We start from the raw sequence: 24,559 nt of genomic DNA, 5'->3' as shown, positions 1-24,559 counted from the left end.
GTGGACCCAGGGCTACATACTCTCGTGGACCCAGAGCTGCATACTCTCGTGGACCCAGGGCTACATCCTCTCGTGGACCCAGGGCTACATACTCTTGTGGACCAAGGGCTACATGCTCTCGTGGACCTAGGGCTGCATACTCTCGTGGACCCAGGGCTACATACTCTCTTGGACCCAGGGCTACATACTCTCGTGGATCCAGGGCTACATACTCTCGTGGACCCAGAGCTACATACTCTCGTGGACCCAGGCCTACATACTCTCGTGGACCCAGAGCTACATACTCTCGTGGACCCAGAGCTACATACTCTCGTGGACCCAGGGCTACATACTCTCGTGGACCGAGGGCTATATGCTCTCGTGGACCCAGGGTTGCATACTCTCGTGGACCCAGGCCTACATACTCTGGTGGACCCAGGCCTACATACTCTCGTGGACCCAGGGCTATATGCTCTCGTGGACCCAGGGCTGCATACTCTCGTGGACCCAGGGCTATATACTCTCGTGGACGCAGGGCTACATACTCTCGTGGACCCAGGGCTACATACTCTCGTGGAGCCAGGGCTGCATACTCTCGTGGACCCAGGGCTACATACTCTTGTGGACCCTGGGCTACATACTCTCGTGGACCCAGGGCTACATACTCTCGTGGACCCAGGGCTACATACTCTCGTGGTCCTAGGGCTGCATACTCTCGTGGACCCAGGGCTACATACTCTCGTGGACCCAGGGCTACATACTCTCGTGGACAGAGGGCTACGTACTCTCGTGGACCCAGAGCTACATACTCTCGTGGACCCAGGCCTACATACTCTCGTGGACCCAGAGCTACATACTCTCGTGGACCCAGAACTACATACTATCGTGGACCCAGGGCTACATACTCTCGTGGACCCAGGGCTACATACTCTCGTGGACCCAGGGCTACATACTCCCGTGGACCCAGAGCTGCATACTCTCGTGGACCCAGGGCTACATACTCTCGAGGACCCAGGGCTACATACTCTCGTGGACCCAGGGCTACATACTCTCGTGGACCCAGGGCTACATGCTCTCGTGGATCTAGGGCTGCATACTCTCGTGGACCCAGGGCTACATACTCTCGTGGACCCAGGGCTACATACTCTCCTGGACCCAGGGCTACATACTCTCGTAGACCCAGAGCTATATACTCTCGTGGACCCAGGCCTACATACTCTCGTGGACCCAGAGCTACATACTCTCGTGGACCCAGGCCTACATACTCTCGTGGACTCAGGGCTACATACTCTCGTGGACCCAGGGCTACATACTCTCGTGGACCCAGAGCTACATACTCTCTTGTACCCAGGGCTACATACTCTCGTGGACCCAGGGCTACATACTCTCTTTGACCCAGAGCTAAATACCCTCGTGGACCCAGGGCTACATACTCTCGTGGACCCAGGGCTACATACTCTCGTGGACCCAGGGCTACATACTCTCGTGGACCCAGGGCTACATACTCTCTTGGACCCAGGCCTACATACTCTCGTTGACCCAGGGCTACATACTCTCGTGGACCCAGGCCCACATACTCTCGTGGACCCAGAGCTACATACTCTTGTGGACCCAGAGCTACAAACTCTCGTGGACCCAGGGCTACATACTCTCGTGGAACCAGGGCAACATACTCTCGTGGACTCAGGGCTACATACTCTCGTGGACCCAGGGCTACATACTCTCGTGGACCCAGGGCTACATACTCTCGTGGACCCAGTGCTACATACTCTCGTGGACCCAGGGCTATATACTCTCGTGGACCCAGGGCTACAAACTCTCGTGGAACCAGGGCTACATAATCTCGTGGACCCAGGGCTGCATACTCTCGTGGACGCACGGCTACATACTCTCGTGGACCCAGGGCTACATATTCTCGTAGACACAGGGCTGCATACCCTCGTGGACCCAGGGCTACATACTCTTGTGGACCCTGGGCTACATACTCTCGTGGACCCAGGGCTACATACTCTCGTGGACCCATGGCTACATATTCTCGTGGACCTAGGGCTGCATACTCTCGTGGACCCAGGGCTACATACTATCGTGGACCCATGGCTACATACTCTTGTGGACCCAGGGATACATACTGTCGTGGACCCTGAGCTACATAATCTCGTGGACCCAGGCCTACATACTCTCGTGGACCCAGGCCTACATACTCTCGTGGACCAAGGCCTACATACTCTCGTGGACACAGGGCTACATACTCTCGAGGACCCAGGGCTACATACTCTCGTGGACCTAGGGCTACATACTCCCGGGGACCCAGAGCTGCATACTCTCGTGGACCCAGGGCTACATACTCTCGAGGACCCAGAGCTACATACTCTCGTGGACCCAGGCCTACATACTCTCGTGGACCCAGGGCTACATACTCTCGTGGACCCAGGGCTACATACTCTCGTGGACCCAGCACTACATACTCTCGTGGACCCAGAGCTACATACTCTCGTGGACCCAGGCGTACATACTCTCGTGGACCCAGGGCTACATACTCTCGTGGACCCAGGGCTACATACTCTCGTGGACCCAGGGCTACATACTCTCGTGAACCCAGGGCTACATACTCCCGTGGACCCAGAGCTGCATACTCTAGTGGACCCAGGGCTATATACTCTCGAGGACCCAGGGCTACATACTCTCGTAGACCCAGGGCTACATACTCTCGTGGACCTAGGGCTGCATGGTGGACTAGCATACTCTGGTGGACCCAGGGCTACATACTCTCGTGGACCCAGGGCTACATACTCTCGTGGACCCAGGGCTACATACTCTCGTGGACCCAGGCCTACATACTCTCGTGGACCCAGGGCTACATACTCTCGTGGACCCAGGGCTACATACTCTCGTGGACCCAGGGCTACATACTCTCGTGGACCCAGGGCTACATACTCTCTTGGACCCAGGGCTACATACTCTATTGGACCCAGGGCTACATAATCTCGTGGACCCAGGCCTACATACTCTCGTGGACCCATGGCTACATACTCTCGTGGACCCAGGGCTACATACTCTCTTGGACCCAGGGCTACATACTCTCATGGACCCAGGGCTACATACTCTCTTTGACCCAGAGCTAAATACCCTAGTGGACCCAGGGCTACATACTCTCGTGGACCCAGGGCTACATACTCTCGTGGACCCAGGGCTACATACTCTCGTGGACCCAGTGCTACATACTCTCGTGGATCCAGGGCTACATACTCTCGTGGACCCAGGGCTACATACTCTCGTGTACCCAGGGCTACATACTCTCTTTGACCCAGGCCTACATACTCTCGTGGACCCAGGGCTACATACTCTCGTGGACCCAGTGCTACATACTCTCGTGGACCCAGGCCTACATACTCTCGTGGACCCAGAGCTACATACTCTTGTGGACCCAGGCCTACAAACTCTCGTGGACCCAGGGCTACACACTCTCGTGGAACAAGGGCAACACACTCTCGTGGACTCAGGGCTACATACTCTCGTGGACCCAGGGCTACATACTCTCGTGGACCCAGGGCTACATACTCTCGTGGACCCAGGGCTACATACTCTCGTGGACCCAGGGCTACATACTCTCGTGGACCCAGGGCTATATACTCTCGTGGACCCAGGGCTACTTACTCTCGTGGAACCAGGGCTACATAATCTCGTGGACCCAGGGCTGCATACTCTCGTGGACGCAGGGCTACATACTCTCGTGGACCCAGGGCTACATACTCTCGTAGACACAGGGCTGCATACTCTCGTGGACCCAGGGCTACATACTCTTGTTGACCCTGGGCTACATACTCTCGTGGACCCAGGGCTACATACTCTCGTGGACACAGGGCTACATATTCTCGTGGACCTTGGGCTGCATACTCTCGTGGACCCAGGGCTACATACTATCGTGGACCCAGGGCTACATACTCTTGTGGACCCAGGGCTACATACTCTAGTGGACCCTGAACTACATACTCTCGTGGACCTAGGCCTACATACTCTCGTGGACCCAGGCCTACATACTCTCGTGGACCAAGGCCTACATACTCTCGTGGACCCAGGGCTACATACTCTCGTGGACCCAGGGCTACATACTCTCGTGGACCCAGGGCTACATACTCCCGTGGACCCAGAGCTGCATAGTCTCGTGGACCCCGGGCTACATACTCTCGAGGACCCTGAGCTACATACTCTCGTGGACATAGGCCTACATACTCTCGTGGACCCAGGGCTACATACTCTCGTGGACCCAGGGCTACATACTCTCGTGGACCCAGTGCTACATACACTCGTGGACCCAGGGCTATATGCTCTCGTGGACCCAGGGCTACATACTCTCTTGGAACCAGGGCTACATGATCTCGTGGACCCAGGGCTGCATACTCTCGTGGACGCAGGGCTACATACTCTCGTGGACACAGGGCTGCATACTCTCGTGGACCCAGGGCTACATACTCTCGTGGACACAGGGCTGCATACTCTCGTGGACCCAGGGCTACATACTCTCGTGGACCCTGGGCTACATACTCTCGTGGACCTAGGGCTGCATACTCTCGTGGACCCAGGGCTACATACTCTTGTGGACCCAGGGCTACATACTCCCGTGGACCCAGAGCTGCATACTCTCGTGGACCAGGGCCTACATACTCTCGTGGACCCAGGGGTACATACTCTCGTGGACCCAGGGCTACATACTCTCGTGGACCCAGGGCTACATACTCCCGTGGACCCAGAGCTGCATACTCTCGTGGACCCAGGGCTACATACTCTCGAGGACCCTGAGCTACATACTCTCGTGGACCCAGGCCTACATACTCTCGTGGACCCAGGGCTACATACTCTCGTGGACCCAGGGCTACATACTCTCGTGGACCCAGCACTACATACTCTCGTGGACCCTGAGCTACATACTCTCGTGGACCCAGGCCTACATACTCTCGTGGACCCAGGGCTACATACTCTCATGGACCCAGGGCTACATACTCTCGTGGACCCAGCGCTACATACTCTCGTGGACCCAGGGCTACATATTCTCGTGGACCCAGGGCTACACACTCTCTTGGACCCAGGGCTACACACTCTCGTTTACCCAGGGCTACATACCCTCGTGGACCCAGGGCAACATACTTTCGTGGACCCTGGGCTACATACTTTCGTGGACCCAAGGCTACATACTCTCTTGGACCCAGGGGAACATACTCTCGTGGACCCAGGGCTACATACTCTCTTTGACCCAGAGCTAAATATTCTCGTGGACCCAGGGCTACATACTCTCTTGGACCCAGGGGAACATACTCTCGTGGACCCAGGGCTACATACTCTCTTTGACCCAGAGCTAAATATTCTCGTGGACCCAGGGCTACATACTCTCGTGGACCCAGGTCTGCATACTCTCGTGGACCCACGGCTACATGCTTTCTTTGACCCAGGGCTACATACTCTCGTGGACCCAGGGCTACATACTCCCGTGGACCCAGGGCTACATACTGTCGTGCACCCAGGGCTACATACTCTCTTGTACCCAGGCCTAATAATCTGGTGTACCCAGGGCTACATACTCTCGTGGACCCAGGGCTACATACTCTCGTGGACCCAGGGCTACATGCTCTCATGGACCCAGGGCTACATGCTCTCGTGGACCCAGGGCTGCATACTCTCGTGGACCCAGGGCTACACACTCTCGTGGACTCAGGGCTACATACTCTCGTGGACCCAGGGCTGCATAAACTCGTGGACCCAGGGATACATACTCTTGTGGACCCAGGGATACATACTCTCGTGGACCCAGGGCTACATACTCTCGTGGACCCAGGGCTACATACTCTCATGGACCTAGGGCTGCATACTCTCGTGGACCCAGGGCTACATACTCTCGTGGACCCAGGGCTACATACTCTCATGGACCCAGGGCTACATACTCTCGTGGACCCAGTGCTACATACTCTCGTGGACCCAGCCCTACATAATCTCGTGGACCCAGAGCTACATACTCTCGGGGACCCAGGCCTACAAACTCTCGTGGACCTCAGGGCTACATACTCTCGTGGACCCAGGGCTACATACTCTCGTGGACCCAGGGCTACATACTCTCTTGGACCCCGGGCTACATACTCTCGTGGACCCAGGGCTACATACTCTCGTGGACCCAGGGACACATACTCTCGTGGACCCAGGGCTACATACTCTCGTGGACCCAGGGCTACATGCTCTCGTGGACCTAGGGCTGCATACTCTCGTGGACCCAGGGCTACATACTCTCGTGGACCCAGGGCTACATACTCTCGTGGACCCAGGGCTACATACTCTCGTGGACCCAGAGCTACATACTCTCGTGGACCCAGGCCTACATACTCTCGTGGACCCAGGCCTACATACTCTCGTGGACCCAAGGCTACATACTCTAGTGGACCCAGGGCTACATACTCTAGTGGACCCAGGGCTACATACTCTCTTGGACCCTGGCCTACATACTCTCGTGGACCCAGGGCTACATACTCTCGTGGACCCAGGGCTACATACTCTCGTGGACCCAGGGCTACATGCTCTCGTGGACCCAGGGCTGCATACTCTCGTGGACGCAGGGCTACATACTCTCGTGGACCCAGGGCTACATACTCTCGTGAACCCAGGGCTGCATACTCTCGTGGACCCAGGGCTACATACTCTTGTGGACCCTGGGCTACATACTCTCGTGGACCCAGGGCTACATACTCTCGTGGACCCAGGGCTACATACTCTCGTGGACCCAGGGCTACATACTCTCGTGGACCCAGGGCTACATACTCTAGTGGACCCAGGGCTACATACTATCGTGGACCCAGGGCTACATACTCTCGTGGACCCAGGGCTACATACTCTCGTGGACCCAGAGCTACATACTCTCGTGGACCCAGGCCTACATACTCTCGTGGACCCAGGGCTACATACTCTCGTGGACCCAGGCCTACATACTCTCGTGGACCCAGGCCTACATACTCTCGTGGACCCAGGGCTACATACTCTCGTGGACCCAGGGCTACATACTCTCGTGGACCCAGGGCTACATACTCCCGTGGACCCAGAGCTGCATACTCTCGTGGACCCAGGGCTACATACTCTCGTGAACCCAGGGCTACATGCTCTCGTGGACCCAAGGCTACATGCTCTCGTGGATCATGGGCTGCATAATCTCGTGGACCCAGGGCTACATTCTCTCGTCGACCCAGGGCTACATACTCTCGTCGACCCAGGGCTACATACTCTCTTGGACCCAGGGCTACATACTCTCGTGGATCCAGAGATACATACTCTCGTGGACCCAGGCCTACGTACTCTCGTGGACCCAGAGATACATACTCTCGTGGACCCAGGCCTACATACTCTCGTGGACCCAGGGCTACATACTCTCGTGGACCCAGGGCTACATACTCTCGTGGACCCAGGGCTACATACTCTCGTGGACCCAGGGCTACATACTCTCGTGGACCCAGGGCTACATACTCTCTTTGACCCAGAGCTAAATACCCTCGTGGACCCAGGACTACATACTCTCGTGGACCCAGGGCTACATACTCTCGTGGACCCCGGGCTACATACTCTCGTGGACCCAGGGCTACATACTCTCGTGGACCCAGGGCTACATACTCTCGTGGACCCAGGGCTACATACTCTCGTGCACCCAGGGCTACATACTCTCGTGGACCCAGGGCTACATACTCTCGTGGACCCAGGGCTACATACTCTCGTGGACCCAGGGCTACATACTCTCGTGGACCCAGTGCTACATACTCTCGTGGACCCAGGCCTACATACTCTTGTGGACCCAGAGCTACATACTCTCGTGGACCCAGGCCTACAAACTCTCGTGGACTCAGGGCTACATACTCTCGTGGAACCAGGGCAACACACTCTCGTGGAACCAGGGCAACATACTCTCGTGGACTCAGGGCTACATACTCTCGTGGACCCAGAGCTGCATACTCTCGTGGACCCAGGGCTACATCCTCTCGTGGACACTGGGCCACATACTCTCGTGGACCCAGGGCTACATACTCTCGTGGACCCAGGGCTACATACTCTCTTGGAACAAGGGCTACATGCTCTCGTGGACCAAGGGCTACATACTCTAGTGGACCCAAAGCTACATACTCTTGTGGACCCAGGCCTACATACTCTCGTGGACCCAGAGCTACATTCTCTCGTGGACCCAGGCCTACATACTCTCGTGAACCCAGGGCTACATAGTCTCGTGGACCCAGGGCTACATACTCTCGTGGACCCAGCGCTACATACTCACGTGGACCCAGGGCTACATACTCTCGTGGACCCAGGGCTACTAACTCTCGTGGACCCAGGGCTATATACTCTCGTGGACCCAGGGCTACATACTCTCGTGGACCCAGGGCTACATACTCTCGTGGACCCAGGGCTACATACTCTCCTGGACCCAGAGCTGCATACTCTCGTGGACCCAGGGCTACATACTCTCGTGGACCCAGGGCTACATACTCTCGTGGACCCAGGGCTACATACTCTCGTGGACCCAGGGCTGCATACTCTCGTGGACCCAGGGCTACATACTCTCGTGGACCCAGGGCTACATACTCTCGTGGACCCAGGGCTACATACTCTCGTGGAACCAGGGCAACATACTCTCGTGGACCCAGGGCTACTTACTCTCGTGGACCCAGGGCTACATGCTCTCGTGGACCTAGGGCTGCATACTCTCGTGGACCCAGGGCTGCATACTCTCGTGGACACAGTGCTACATACTCTCGTGGACCCAGGGCTATATACTCTCGTGGACCCAGGGCTACATACTCTCGTGGACCAAGGGCTGCATATTCTCGTGGACCCAGGGCTACATACTCTTGTGAACCCTGGGCTACATACTCTCGTGGACCCAGGGCTACATACTCTTGTGGACCCTGGGCTACATACTCTCGTGGACCCAGGGCTACATACTCTCTTGGACCCAGGGCTACATACTCTCGTGGACCCAGGGCTACATACACTCGTGGACCCAGGGCTACATACTCTCGTGGACTCAGGGCTACATACACTCTTGGACCCAGGGCTACATACTCTCGTGGACCCTTGGCTACATACTCTCTTTGACCCAGAGCTAAATACTCTCGTGGACCCAGGGCTACATACTCTCGTGAACCCACGGCTACATACTCTCGTGGACCCAGGGCTACATACTCTCGTGGACCCAGGGCTACATACTCTCGTGGACCCAGGGCTGCATACTCTTGTGGACCCAGGGCTGCATACTCTCGTGGACCCAGGGCTACATACTCTAGTGGACCAAGCGCTACATACTCTATTGGACATAGGCCTACATACTCTCGTGGACCCAGGGCTACATACTCTCGTGGACCCAGGGCTGCATACTCTTGTGGACCCAGGGCTGCATACTCTCGTGGACCCAGGGCTACATACTCTAGTGGACCAAGCGCTACATACTCTCTTGGACACAGGCCTACATACTCTCGTGGACCCAGGGCTACATACTCTCGTGGACCCAGGGCTACATACTCTCGTGGACCCAGGGCTGCATACTCTCGTGGACCCAGGGCTACATACTCTCGTGGACCCAGGGCTACATACTCTCGTGGACCCAGGGCTGCATACTCTCGTGGACCCAGGGCTACATACTCTCGTGGGCCCAGGGCTACATACTCTTGTGGACCCTGGGCTACATACTCTCGTGGACCCAGGGCTACATACTCTCGTGGACCCAGGGCTACATACTCTCGTGGACTCATGGCTACATACACTCGTGGACCCAGGGCTACATACTCTCGTGGACTCAGGGCTACATACACTATTGGACCCAGGGCTACATACTCTCGTGGACCCTTGGCTACATACTCTCTTTGACCCAGAGCTAAATACTCTCGTGGACCCAGGGCTACATACTCTCGCGAACCCAGGGCTACATACTCTCGTGGACCCAGGGCTACATACTATCGTGGACCCAGGGCTACATACTATCGTGGACCCAGGGCTACATACTATCGTGGACCCAGGGCTGCATACTCTCGTGGACCCAGGGCTGCATACTCTCGTGGACCCAGGGCTACATACTCTAGTGGACCAAGGGCTACATACTCTCTTGGACCCAGGCCTACATGCTCTCGTGGACCCAGGGCTACATACTCTCGTGGACCCAGGGCTACATACTCTCGTGGACCCAGGGTAACATGATCTCGTGGACCCAGGGCTGCATACTCTCGTGGACGCAGGGCTACATACTCTCGTGGACCCAGGGCTGCATACTCTCGTGGACCTAGGGCTGCATACTCTCGTGGACCCAGGGCTACATACTCTCGTGGACCCAGGGCTACATACTCTCGTGGCCCCAGGGTTACATACTCTCGTGGACCCAGGGCTACATACTCTCGTTGACCCTGAGCTACATATTATCGTGGACCCAGGCCTACATACTCTCTTGGACCCAGAGCTACATACTCTCGTGCACCAAGGCCTACATACTCTCGTGGACCCAGGGCTACATACTCTCGTGGACCCAGGGCTACATACTCTCGTGGACCCAGGGCTACATACTCTCGTGGACCCAGGGCTACATACTCCCGTGGACCCAGAGCTGCATACTCTCGTGGACCCAGGGCTACATACTCTCGATGACCCAGAGCTACATACTCTCGTGGACCCAGGGCTACATACCCTCGTGGACCCAGGGCTACACACTCTCGTGGACCCAGGGCTACATACTCTCGTGGACCCAGGGCTACATACTCTCGTGGACCCAGGGCTACATACTCTCGTGGACCCAGGGCTACATACTCTCGTGGACCCAGGGCTACATACTCTCGTTGACCCAGGGCTACATACTCTCGTGGACCCAGGGCTACATACTCTCGTGGACCCAGGGCTACATACTCTCGTGGACCCAGGGCTACATACTCTCGTGGACCCAGGGCTACATACTCTCGTGGACCCAGGGCTACATACTCTCGTGGACCCAGGGCTACATACTCTCGTGGACCCAGGGCTACATACTCTCGTGGATCCAGGGCTACATACTCTTGTGGACCCTGGGCTACATACTCTCGTGGACCCTGGGCTACATACTCTCGTGGACCCAGGGCTACATACTCTCGTGGACCCAGGGCTACATACTCTCGTGGACCCAGGGCTATATACTCTCGTGGACCCTGGGCTACATACTCTCGTGGACCCTGGGCTACATACTCTCGTGGACCCAGGGCTACATACTCTCGTGGACCCAGGGCTACATACTCTCGTGGACCCAGTGCTACATACTCTCGTGGACCCAGGGCTACATACTCTCGTGGACCCAGTGCTACATACTCTCGTGGACCCAGGGCTACATACTCTCGTGGACCCAGTGCTACATACTCTCGTGGACCCAGGGCTACATACTCTCGTGGACCCATGGCTACATACTCTCGTGGACCCTGGGCTACATACTCTCGTGGACCCAGGGCTACATACTCTCGTGGACCCAGGGCTACATACTCTCGTGGACCCAGAGCTACATACTCTCGTGGACCCAGGGCTACATACTCTCGTGGACCCAGGGCTACATACTCTCGTGGACCCAGGGCTACATACTCTCGTGGACCCAGGACTACATACTCTCGTGGACCCAGGGCTACATACTCTCGTGGACCCAGGGCTACATACTCTCGTGGACCCAGGGCTACATACTCTCGTGGACCCAGGGCTACATACTCTCGTGGACCCAGGGCTACATACTCTCGTGGACCCAGTGCTACATGCTCTCGTGGACCCAGGGATAGATACTCTCGTGGACCCAGGGCTACATACTCTCGGGGTACCCAGGGCTACATACTCTCGTTGACCCAGGGCTACATACTCTCGTGGACCCTGGGCTACATACTCTCGTGGACCCAGGGCTACATACTCTCGTGGACCCTGGGCTACATACTCTCGTGGACCCAGGGCTACATACTCTCATGGACCCTGGGCTGCATACTCTCGTGGACCCAGGGCTACATACTCTCGTGGACCCAGGGCTACATACTTTCGTGGACCCAGTGCTACATACTCTCGTGGACCCAGGGCTACATACTCTCGTGGACCCAGTGCTACATACTCTCGTGGACCTAGGGCTACATACTCTCGTGGACCCAGGGCTACATACTCTCGGGGTACCCAGGGCTACATACTCTCGTGGACCCAGGGCTACATACTCTCGTGGTCCCATGGCTACATACTCTCGTGGACCCTGGGCTACATACTCTCGTGGACCCTGGGCTACATACTCTCGTGGACCCAGGGCTACATACTCTCGTGGACCCTGGGCTACATACTCTCGTGGGCCCTGGGCTACATACTCTCGTGGACCCTTGGCTACATACTCTCGTGGACCCAGGGCTACATACTCTCGTGGACCCTGGGCTACATACTCTCGAGGACCCAGGGCTACATACTCTCGTGGACCCAGGGCTACATACTCTCGTGGACCCAGGGCTACATACTCTCGTGGACCCAGGCCTACATACTCTCGTGGACCCAGGCCTACATACTCTGGTGGACGAAGGTCCAAGATGAATCTTGCCATTTTGTTCTGGGTGATTTGTATTCTAGCTTTTAGTGTTTTGTTAAGACAGAGAACCATGAAGAGCCAGCGGAGTCCATATGACGTTGTATAAGTGCTAGACATAGTCCTTCTAGCCTCAGAAGCTAGACACTCTGTCTCAGTAGCTACACACTCTGTCTCAGTAGCTACACACTCTGTCTCAGTAGCTACACACTCTGTCTCAGTAGCTACACACTCTGTCTCAGTAGCTACACACTCTGTCTCAGTAGCTACACACTCTGTCTCAGTAGCTACACACTCTGTCTCAGTAGCTACACACTCTGTCTCAGTAGCTACACACTCTGTCTCAGTAGCTACACACTCTGTCTCAGTAGCTACACACTCTGTCTCAGTAGCTACACACTCTGTCTCAGTAGCTACACACTCTGTCTCAGTAGCTACACACTCTGTCTCAGTAGCTACACACTCTGTCTCAGTAGCTACACACTCTGTCTCAGTAGCTACACACTCTGTCTCAGTAGCTACACACTCTGTCTCAGTAGCTACACACTCTGTCTCAGTAGCTACACACTCTGTCTCAGTAGCTACACACTGTGTCTCAGTAGGTAGACACTGCCTCAGTAGCTAGACACTGTCTCAGTAGGTAGACACTGTGCCTCAGTAGGTAGACACCGTCTCAGTAGCTAAACACTGTGTCTCAGTAGGCAGACACTGTCTCAGTAGGCACTGTGTCTCAGTAGGTAGACACTGTCTCAGTAGGTAGACACTGTCTCAGTAGGTAGACACTGTGCCTCAGTAGGTAGACACTGTGCCTCAGTAGGTAGACACTGTGCCTCAGTAGGTAGACACTGTGCCTCAGTAGGTAGACACTGTGCCTCAGTAGGTAGACACTGTGCCTCAGTAGGTAGACACTGTGCCTCAGTAGGTAGACACTGTGCCTCAGTAGGTAGACACTGTGCCTCAGTAGGTAGACACTGTGCCTCAGTAGGTAGACACTGTGCCTCAGTAGGTAGACACTGTGCCTCAGTAGGTAGACACTGTGCCTCAGTAGGTAGACACTTTCAGTAGGTAGACAGTGAGCCTAAGTAGGTAGACACTGTGCCTCAGTATATTGGTAGACACTGTGCCTCAGTAAGTAGGTACTGTGCCTCAGTAGGTAGACACTGTCTCAGTAGGTAGACACTGTCTCTGTAGGTACACACTGTCTCAGTAGGTACACACTGTCTCTGTAGGTACACACTGTCTCTGTAGGTACACACTCTGTAGGTACACACTGTCTCTGTAGGTAGATACTGTCTCTGTAGGTAGACACTGTCTCTGTAGGTAGACACTGTCTCTGTAGGTAGACACTGTCTCTGTAGGTAGACACTGTCTCTGTAGGTAGACACTGTGTCTCAGTAGGTAGACACTGTGTCTCAGTAGGTAGACACTGTGTCTCAGTAGGTAGACACTGTGTCTCAGTAGGTAGACACTGTGTCTCAGTAGGTAGACACTGTGTCTCAGTAGGTAGACACTGTGTCTCAGTAGGTACACACTGTCTCAGTAGGTACACACTGTCTCAGTAGGTACACACTGTCTCAGTAGGTACACACTGTCTCAGTAGGTACACACTGTCTCAGTAGGTACACACTGTCTCAGTAGGTACACACTGTCTCAGTAGGTACACACTGTCTCAGTAGGTAGACACTGTCTCAGTAGGTAGACACTGTCTCAGTAGGTAGACACTGTCTCACTAGGTAGACACTGTCTCACTAGGTAGACACTGTCTCACTAGGTAGACACTGTGCCTCAGTAGGCAGACACTGTCTCAGTAGGTAAACACTGTGCCAGTAGGTAGACACTGTCTCAGTAGGTAGACACTGTCTCAGTAGGTAGACACTGTCTCAGTAGGTAGACACTGTCTCAGTAGGTAGACACTGTCTCAGTAGGTAGACACTGTCTCAGTAGGTAGACACTGTGCCTCAGTAGGCAGACACTGTCTCAGTAGGTAAACACTGTGCCAGTAGGTAGACACTGTCTCAGTAGGTAGACACTGTCTCAGTAGGTAGACACTGTGCCTCAGTAGGCAGACACTGTCTCAGTAGGTAAACACTGTGCCAGTAGGTAGACACTGTCTCAGTAGGTAGACACTGTCTCAGTAGGTAGACTGTTACGGTTCAAATCTTAACCTTTAGCCAGGTTAGTGCACTCCGTAACAACACACTTCATAGAATGAAAGGATATGGTTCCAAACTTAGAAATGTAAGGCACAAATAATAGTTACTCAGTCTTTTCAAGTTTCTTTTTATTTAAAAGCTTAAATACTTTAGATATTCATAAATATCTATTAAATATCACTGTCAGAAACTTTCCGTCACACAAGAAAACTCTTAAATAGAATGTACGTGTCAATATGGTCACTACACTTGATAATGATCAGAGGAATATTACCGCTTCCTCAATAGTAACATTACTTGTGTGCAAGTACATATATTGAGAATTAACACTTTCACTGAGTAACTCCCTGGCATAAGGAATATATCACAAAGTTCTAAGCTTGACACTGGTCGTCACATCGTAACCTGAAGATAACAGTATATGATTGTCAGAAGACTTCACAATAAACCACAAGCTGGATCAGGAGTTTCTATAACCCAATTCTCTATCCAAGTGAGAATAAGGCGGAGTACTAGGAGGGTAGCAGTTTCTATAACCCAATTCTCTATCCAAGTGAGAATAAGGCGGAGTACTAGGAGGGTAGCTCAGTCAATGTACACTGAGTCAGCAGAGAGAGTGAAATGCCATATACAGTAAATTCCTTCATGACATCAACTCGTCAAAAGGGGGAGAGGGTAGAGCGGTGCAAACTACCCACCAATGGAGATACCTTGTTATAAACCTTAGCCAGGTGTACCTACCTAACACATTACTCAAGATATATATATATATATACATCATACCCGGGTATATTCCTAAATCAGATAATATTATAAACTAGTGGAATCTTTAATTTAGCTAATATTAAAGAAACCCAGAGTATAATATTAAGTGGATAATACATATAAATTAATCACATTATGACCTTGGTCATCACATAGACACTCTGTCTCAGTAGGCAGACACTGTGTCTCAGTAGGTAAACACTGTGCCAGTAGGTAGACTGTCTCAGTAGGTAAACACTGTGCCAGTAGGTACTGTGTCTCAGTAGGTAGACACTGTGTCTCAGTAGATAGACACTGTGTCTCAGTAGGTAAACACTGTGCCAGTAGGTAGACACTGTATCTCAGTAGGTAGACACTGTGTCTCAGTAGGTAGACACAGTGTCTCAGTAGGTAAACACTGTGCCAGTAGGTAGACACTGTGTCTCAGTAAGTAGACACTGCGTCTAGTAGGTAGACACTGTCACAGTAGGTAGACGCTGTGCCTCAGTAGGTAGACACTGTGCCATTAGGTAGACACTGTGCCTCAGTAGGTAGACACTGCATCCAGTAGGTAGACACTGTGCCTCAGTAGGTAGACACTGTGCCAGTAGGTAGACACTGTGCCTCAGTAGGTAGACACTGTGCCTCAGTAGGTAGACACTGTGCCACAGTAGGTAGACACTTTGTCTCAGTAGGTAGACACTGTGTCACAGTAGGTAGACACTGTGGCTCAGTAGGTAGATACTGTTTCAGTAGGTAGACAGTGAGCCTAAGTAGGTAGACACTGTGTCTCAGTTGGCAGACACTGTGTCTCAGTAGGTAGACACTGTGCCTCAGTATCTTGGTAGACACTGTGCCTCAGTTAGTAGGTACTGTGCCTCAGTAGGTAGACACTATGTCTCAGTAGGTAGACACTGTGTCTCAGTAGGTACACACTGTGTCTCAGTAGGTAGACACTGTGTCTCAGTAGGTAGACACTGTGTCTCAGTTGGCAGACACTGTGTCTCAGTAGGTAGATACTGTGCCTCAGTATCTAGGTAGACACTGTGCCTCAGTAAGTAGGTACTGTGCCTCAGTAGGTAGACACTATGTCTCAGTAGGTAGACACTGTGTCTCTGTAGGTAGACACTGTGTCTCAGTAGGTAGACACTGTGTCTCAGTAGGTAGACACTGTCTCAGTAGGTAGACACTGTGTCTCAGTAGGTAGACACTGTGTCTCAGTAGGTAGACACTGTGTCTCAGTAGGTAGACACTGTCTCAGTAGGTAGACACTGTCTCAGTAGGTAGACACTGTGCCAGTAGGTAGACGCTCTGCCTCAGTAGGTAGACACTGCGTCACAGTAGGTAGACACTGTGTCTCAGTAGGTAGACACTGTCTCAGTAGGTAGACACTGTGTCTCAGTAGGTAGACACTGCGTCTCAGTAGGTAGACACTGTGCCTCAGTAGGTAGACACTGTGTCACAGTAGGTAGACACTGTGTCTCAGTAGGTTGACACTGTCTCAGTAGGTAGACACTGTGTCTCAGTAGGTAAACACTGTGCCTCAGTAGGTAGACACTGTGCCTCAGTAGGTAGACACTGTGTCTCAGTAGGTAAATACTGTGCCTCAGTAGGTAAACACTGTGCCTCAGTAGGTAGACACTGTGCCTCAGTAGGTAGACACTGTGCCTCAGTAGGTAGACACTGTGCCTCAGTAGGTAGACACTGTGCCTCAGTAGGTAGACACTGTCTCAGTAGGTAGACACTGTGTCTCATTAGGTAAACACTGTGCCTCAGTAGGTAGACACTGTGCCAGTAGATAGACACTGTGCCTCAGTAGGTAGACACTGTGCCTCAGTAGGTAGACACTGTGCCTCAGTAGGTAGACACTGTGCCTCAGTAGGTAGACACTGTGCCAGTAGATAGACACTGTGCCTCAGTAGGTAGACACTGTGCCAGTAGATAGACACTGTGCCTCAGTAGGTAGACACTGTGCCTCAGTAGGTAGACACTGTGCCTCAGTAGGTAGACACTGTGCCTCAGTAGGTAGACACTGTGCCAGTAGATAGACACTGTGCCTCAGTAGGTAGACACTGTGCCAGTAGATAGACACTGTGCCTCAGTAGGTAGACACTGTGCCTCAGTAGGTAGACACTGTGCCTCAGTAGGTAGACACTGTGCCTCAGTAGGTAGACACTGTGCCTCAGTAGGTAGACACTGTGCCTCAGTAGGTAGACACTGTGCCTCAGTAGGTAGACACTGTGCCTCAGTAGGTAGACACTGTGCCTCAGTAGGTAGACACTGTGCCTCAGTAGGTAGACACTGTGCCTCAGTAGGTAGACACTGTGCTTGTCTGTAGAGGAAGTTTAGTCTGGCATTCACTTGCTTCACAACACTGTTCCCTATCAGTTCTCTTTTTCAGTTAATGAGGAAACTAAAGTGATTGGTTCCCCGCTACACAGGACTGAAATTATTCACTCTTCTCAGCTCACTTTTCGTGCCAAAGAGAATGGCTTCCGTTTTCCCGAGGTGTAACAATAATTTGTTATCTACTAACCATTTGCTGCAGGACTCCAGTTCCAGTGTTATTACATTAGTTATGTCTTGTTAGTCTTCACCTGACACTAACAAAGCACAGTCATCCACATACAGTCGGAGTTTCACACTGATGCTCTTGTAGTTTGAAAGTAAAAGAACAAAAAACTTTCCGAATTCGAATTCATGTGAAAAAGTTAGCGTTTAGTGTTAGCTTCCTCTAATTTTTTCGGTCGTTTAGAGCTTTATCGTTAGCTGAGCTAATTTTTTAGTTAGCGGGTTAGCGGTTACCGAAGCTAACTTTTTGGTTAGCTATGCCTACCACTGTAATATATATATATATATATATATATATATATATATATATATATATATATATATATATATATATATATATATATATATATATATATATATATATATATATATATATATATATATATATATATATATATATATATATATATATTATACATACTATATATATACATACATATATATATAATATATATATATATATATATATATATATATATATATATATATATATATATATATATATATATATACAGAGAGAGAGAGAGAGAAAGAGAGAGAGGGAGAGAGAGAGAGAGAAAGAGAGAGAGGGAGAGAGAGAGAGAGAGAGAGAGGTACCACCTTTAGAACTTTACAGGGGACCCTCATCCTCAGAGAAGACAATAAACGTACCTCAGGGACAACTCAAGGTTCTTCCTGGAGCTGTTTGAGTATTTTCTCCGACCACCCCCTATAATTTATATTATATATGCATTTTATTAATAGACAGAATACATTGACAGAAAATACAAACGTGAGCATGAATACATTGGTACAATATATCAAAGATTATGAATCTCCTCCAGCAAGCCAAGTATGCAGCAAGCATTTCCCCTCTGGATGGCCACGCTGAGGCGCTGGAACATAAAAGTGGCTGCCCTTGGGTTCCTGGTGGTGTTGATGAATCTGGAACCCAGTTCTTTAAGGAAACATGCGGCATGTTTTCCCCATGATCCCAAGGTCTCTGATCCCACTGGGACAAATTGATACTGTTTAGTTATGTCCCTGTACTTTCTGATCTTATACTCCTCCCTGTCGCCCGACACAGTGATGGATATACCTGGAGTTTACCTGGAGAGAGTTCCGGGGGTCAACGCCCCCGCGGCCCGGTGTGTGACCAGGCCTCCTGGTGGATCAGAGCCTGATCAACCAGGCTGTTGCTGCTGGCTGCACGCAAACCAACGTACGAGCCACAGCCCGGCTGATCCGGAACTGACTTTAGGTGCTTGTCCAGTGCCAGCTTGAAGACTACCAGGGGTCTGTTGGTAATCCCCCTTATGTGTGCTGGGAGGCAGTTGAACAGTCTCGGGCCCCTGACACTTATTGTATGGTCTCTTAACGTGCTAGTGACACCCCTGCTTTTCATTGGGGGGATGGTGCATCGTCTGCCAAGTCTTTTGCTTTCGTAGTGAGTGATTTTCGTGTGCAAGTTCGGTACTAGTCCCTCTAGGATTTTCCAGGTGTATATAATCATGTATCTCTCCCTCCTGCGTTCCAGGGAATACAGGTTTAGGAACCTCAAGCGCTCCCAATAATTGAGGTGTTTTATCTCCGTTATGCGTGCCGTGAAAGTTCTCTGTACATTTTCTAGGTCGGCAATTTCACCTGCCTTGAAAGGTGCTGTTAGTGTGCAGCAATATTCCAGCCTAGATAGAACAAGTGACCTGAAGAGTGTCATCATGGGCTTGGCCTCCCTAGTTTTGAAGGTGTCAGTCAGTGTGGACACAGATATAGTCCCATGCTACGAGCTTGCCATTCTTCCAAGGATAGATGGTGATCCCTTCGGGGTGGTTTGCTGGGTTGTAGGTATTGTTGGCCGCTAGTGATCGGGGCTCCCTCTCGGCTGGGCATTCGGCTGTAGCAAGGGTTCTTTTTATGATGTCATTGACTTCATTGTGTCTTGCATGCCAGCCCTTGGTTTTGGAACAGTTAAGATCAAGTAAACCATATTGGTCAGCTTGCACATCCCCACAAATACATATATATTCTGTGTGAATTGGGGCAGCAAGGCACAGAGCCACTGCAATACGGAGGGTCTTAGGTTTGAGGCGTGTTCCCATTGCCGAAATGGGAACTGTTTGGAGGAAATTCCCAGAGTGATGTGCACTCACAGCTAGGAGACTGGCAGCCTCCCTGTTTGATGTTACAGCCATAAGCATGCTGAAAGCATCTTTTCAGCGATGGGGGCCATCCCAACCTGACTGTTTGTAGGCCAGTGTTGCACTTGGTTTTGGTGCTGGAGCAGCAAGAGTCTCCCATTCAATGATGGTACTGGCGTAGCTAGGGTCCTGTATTTCTGCTGAATCACTGAGGCTATCTGGAAGATTTTGATTTATTAACTCATTTGATAACAAAAAAAAAGGAACAATACCGTGACTGGAACGATACACAAAAAACCTGCACATAGAAGATAGGAGCTCACGACGACGTTTCGGTCCGATTTGGACCATTTACAAAGTCACTTTGCAAATGATCCAAGTCGGACCGAAACGTCGTCGTGAGGATAAGAAAGCTGGTTGGGCAATCTGGGAGGATCTGCGTACTCCCAGCCCTCCAAGCCTGGCTGGAAGTGAGGCTTGCAACCACTGTCCATCTTCGAGGGAAAGATTCAATACACTCTCTAGAATGGTCTTGAGGAAAGAGTCACATTTCTTGAGTTTCGGACTGCTGAAGACTGGGGAGCATCTCAGGAAGTAGGTAAGTTTTGGGATTGACAGGCACTTGGTGAGTAGGTAGAAGGCATCATGTGTATTGATGTCTTTCATCCTGCCTTTCATCATCCTAAGGACCAGATCGATGGCATTGGGTCCAAGAGGAGCCACAAGGACAGTGCTGTTGGCTGGATCAATGGCTCGTGCTCCTGCTAAAACTGTCGATTGGTAGAAACTATTTCGCATTTGGTGGGGTTTAAAGATAGACCCAGGCTCACTCCCATGCTTAATTTTTCTGATGTCCTGTAGGAGAGATTCTGTAGTGCCAGCTAGGGTACCATCATCTAAGAACCAGATATTGAGCTCACTGGAAAGCGCTTCTGTGACTTTCTTGTTGACCAGGCAGAATAGAAAGGGGGCGAGAGGGTCCCCCTGATGCACATCGCAGACAGGCGATCTTAATGAAAGACCAAAGCAAGCCAGGCGGATGGGAAATATTTAGCTCAATACTTCACACTTCTCACTGCATCATCAGCAGCTTTGCAATGTTGCATGGGCAGTAACTAAAGAAATGAGGGAAAGTTATCTCAGAGTTGCGCAGTGTGGGGTGACAATGTCCACTGTTAGACTTTGAAATTGGGGGTCGGAGCTATGAGAACAGAATTTATGCTTTTGCATTTTCAGCTGCAGCGTGATTTGTATTTTTTATTATTATTATTATTATTGGCATGTTCCCAACGAATATTGTGATTATTCCTGTTGACATGTTGAAAAATGGTTGAACTGTCTTGTGCATAATGTATTGCCATCTTGTTCGATGACACTCGTAAACAGTGTTCAACCTGTCTCTCCGACTTATACAAGCATAAATATATACAACTATACCTTGGAATTTTTATAGTGTCTGGGCATCCTGAAAAGTTCTTCCTAGTTTTGGGACACTTGTGGAAATGATCTCTGTTTCTAATACTAAAAGTTCTTCCTAGTTTTGGGACACTTGTGGAAATGATCTCTGTTTCTAATACTAAAAGTTCTTCCTAGTTTTGGGACACTTGTGGTAAAGATCTCTGTTTCTAATACTAAAAGTTCTTCCTAGTTTTGGGACACTTGTGGAAATGATCTCTGTTTCTAATACTAAAAGTTCTTCCTAGTTTTGGGACACTTGTGGTAAAGATCTCTGTTTCTAATACTAAAAGTTCTTCCTAGTTTTGGGACACTTGTGGTAAAGATCTCTGTTTCTAATACTAAAAGTTCTTCCTAGTTTTGGGACACTTGTGGAAATGATCTCTGTTTCTAATACTTCCCTGTTGAATAGTTGCGATTTTAAATGAAGTCTTCAGTGAGATACTTGAAGTAGACTTTATGTATGGGCTAAAAAATGGGTATAATTAAACTAATTCAAGTCTGTTGATTGAGAGTATTGAGGAAGGACTGAGAGATGGAACTCTTTCCTGTAAGCTCATATAGGTAATTACGAACTGTACACACTTCTGAAAAAAATATGGGGTTAAGTGTCTATTCACAAGTGCATTTGACAACTGGTGACTAACTAACTTATATAGAAGATTTATCTTTTAAACTCTGTATCACTTCCTGCAGATATACAACTGCCTGATATTTCACGTTCAAGATTGGCTCTCCTGCATGAATTTCTTCACCCTGGATGATCCTTCACACTCTCACGCTGTTATAATGCAGATGATAGTGAGTACAACAATTACTTTCATTAATTTAATTCATGAAATCATCAGTTTTTATGATTTGTGTCTTGCTGCTTCTAACATTCTAATATGATGGGGTCAGAGAACACTTATCATCTGTAGACTGAGGTAACAAAGAGAGATATCAATATGACAGTTTTCTAAACATTGTACACGCTGCCCAAAGAATATTTATTACTTGCAAAAATAAGATTGAATAGAAATTATCACAAATGAATGAAAAATAGACTCAAATATCTTTTAGAGCAGAAGGAATTTATAAATAAATGTATCAAGAAAAGTGAGGGTCATCTTGTGAGTTTATATATACACATTAGGGCTAAAAGGGAGGATAAGAAAGATAAAGGGGACTATGAAATTAAAGTCGGATGGGATTCAAAAACAAACCTGAGAATTTTTTACAGGTGTATTTAATAAGGTTAGAGGGAAAACCAAAGTCCACTTAAAACTAACTTTGGAGAATGAAATAATTTTTAATCATTATTTCTTCTTAGTTTTCACGCAAGAAGATACAAGTGATATCAAAATAACTAATTTGTTTAGTTGGTCTGATGAAAATAAATTCTGTAATATTGCAGTCACTAGAGATATGGTAATTAAACACGTAGACCAATTAAAGCAAAATAAATCCCCAAAGGTTCTTAAACAGTGCAAAATGAAACTTAATGGACCAAATTTTGTAATATATCTATTTAAACAGGTGTAGTGCATGAGATGTGGAAGATGGTAAACGTAATTCCCATTTTGAAAGCAGTAGATAAGTCATTACCCTCTAATTACCGCCCAATAAGCATGACCTCAATTGTAGGCAAATTACAAGTTAATTATAGCTGATATTATATGAAGCCAAAGCAGCAGTAAAAAACATTCACGTAGAAACCACCAGTTTACTCCAGCCAAACCAACTGGGCTTCTGTGGTCTCTCAAGGCAGTGACACTGCAGCTCATGCAGCAAGGGCTTACATCAGGGACTTACCAGAAGACAAGGCCTTTGTCAAACTAAACTTTAGAAATGCCTTTAATATGGTTGAAAGAGATGTAGCATTGCCAGCTGTTCGGGATCCGTTCCCCCAGTCTTTTGCCCTTCATTTCAGCTGGCTACAGCATATCCAAAATTCTCTTGTTTGGAGAACATTAAATTCCCTATTCAAAGTGTGTTCAGCAGGGTGATCCACTCGTTCCATTTCTCTTCTGATGGCGGGAAGAGAACTAACCTCCAGCTTGCAAAGCGAGTTCAATATCTGGTACCTGGATGATGGCACTCTGGCAGGTACAGAAGAGTCCCTGCTGGAGGACATACAACTGGTGAAGACACAGGGATAAGCCTTAGAGCTCATCCTCATTCTTTCTAAGTCTAATGTGAGGGAAAAGTTCAACAGATATGAGTAGCGAGCGAGGATATGGTGACGATAGTTTGATTGCCAGTCTGCTTCTTAACGTATGGTCAGTGTCTAGCTCCTGCAACCCCCCCACCATTTTCTCCACCCGGAAAGGTGACGTGTGGGGCTCCGACCAAATGGTAATCACTTGACTCACAGCTCCCAACACAACTGTAAGTAAAAGCCTCTGCTCCTGTTTTTAATGGATATATTGATTAAAAGCTTCACTTTTAACCAATTCTAAGACTTAGTTCATTCTGTCTTGATTTTGAAGTTTTGCATTTAAAACTTCACCAGTCTTTTAAATGTTTTACTTATCATGGAGAGTGATTTCTCAAGCAGTTAGTTAAATATGTTTATTATGCACCACATACCCATCATGCGGGCGGTAGTCACCACATACCCATCCTGTGGGCGGTAGTCAAAAGATTACAGAGGTACATAATTGGTCCAGGGACTGGACTCCAAAGTTTTGATAGCTGAGCAAGTTACAGAGGTAATGAACTCACAATTTACAAAGGTAATGAACTCCAGGTAGGTCTAGTCACAATCATGACGAGTTACAAAGGTATTTACAGATTACAGAGGTACGTAATAGGTTCAGGGACTGGGCCCCAAAGTTTTGATAGCTGAACTAGGTACAAAGGTAATGAACTCACAAGTTACAAAGGTAATGAATCCTGTAAGAATGATTACTTACATTTATACATGGCTACAATCATGAACAATTAATAGAGTAATGAGCAATTCACACTTCCACACCCGGTCACAACTGTAATGAGTTATTGGT

General features: G+C 50.0%; 1 protein-coding gene across 5 annotated transcripts in view; it reads left to right on the top strand.

The window, feature by feature from the left end:
* LOC138855028 (uncharacterized) overlaps window positions 1–24,559 on the top strand; it is a 397,726-nt gene that overhangs the window by 285,834 nt on the left and 87,333 nt on the right. For all 5 annotated transcript variants that reach the window (XM_070101776.1, XM_070101773.1, XM_070101775.1 and 2 more), the window contains one exon: window positions 22,269–22,373. In XM_070101776.1, coding sequence (XP_069957877.1) covers window positions 22,269–22,373 — 105 coding nt within the window. The remainder of the gene's footprint in view (window positions 1–22,268; window positions 22,374–24,559) is intronic.

The sequence above is a fragment of the Cherax quadricarinatus genome, chromosome 78 (assembly GCF_038502225.1).
Source record: "Cherax quadricarinatus isolate ZL_2023a chromosome 78, ASM3850222v1, whole genome shotgun sequence".
NCBI lineage: Eukaryota > Metazoa > Arthropoda > Malacostraca > Decapoda > Parastacidae > Cherax > Cherax quadricarinatus.
Note: the sequence above shows the minus strand (reverse complement) of the source record. Positions and strands in the feature narration are given on the sequence as shown.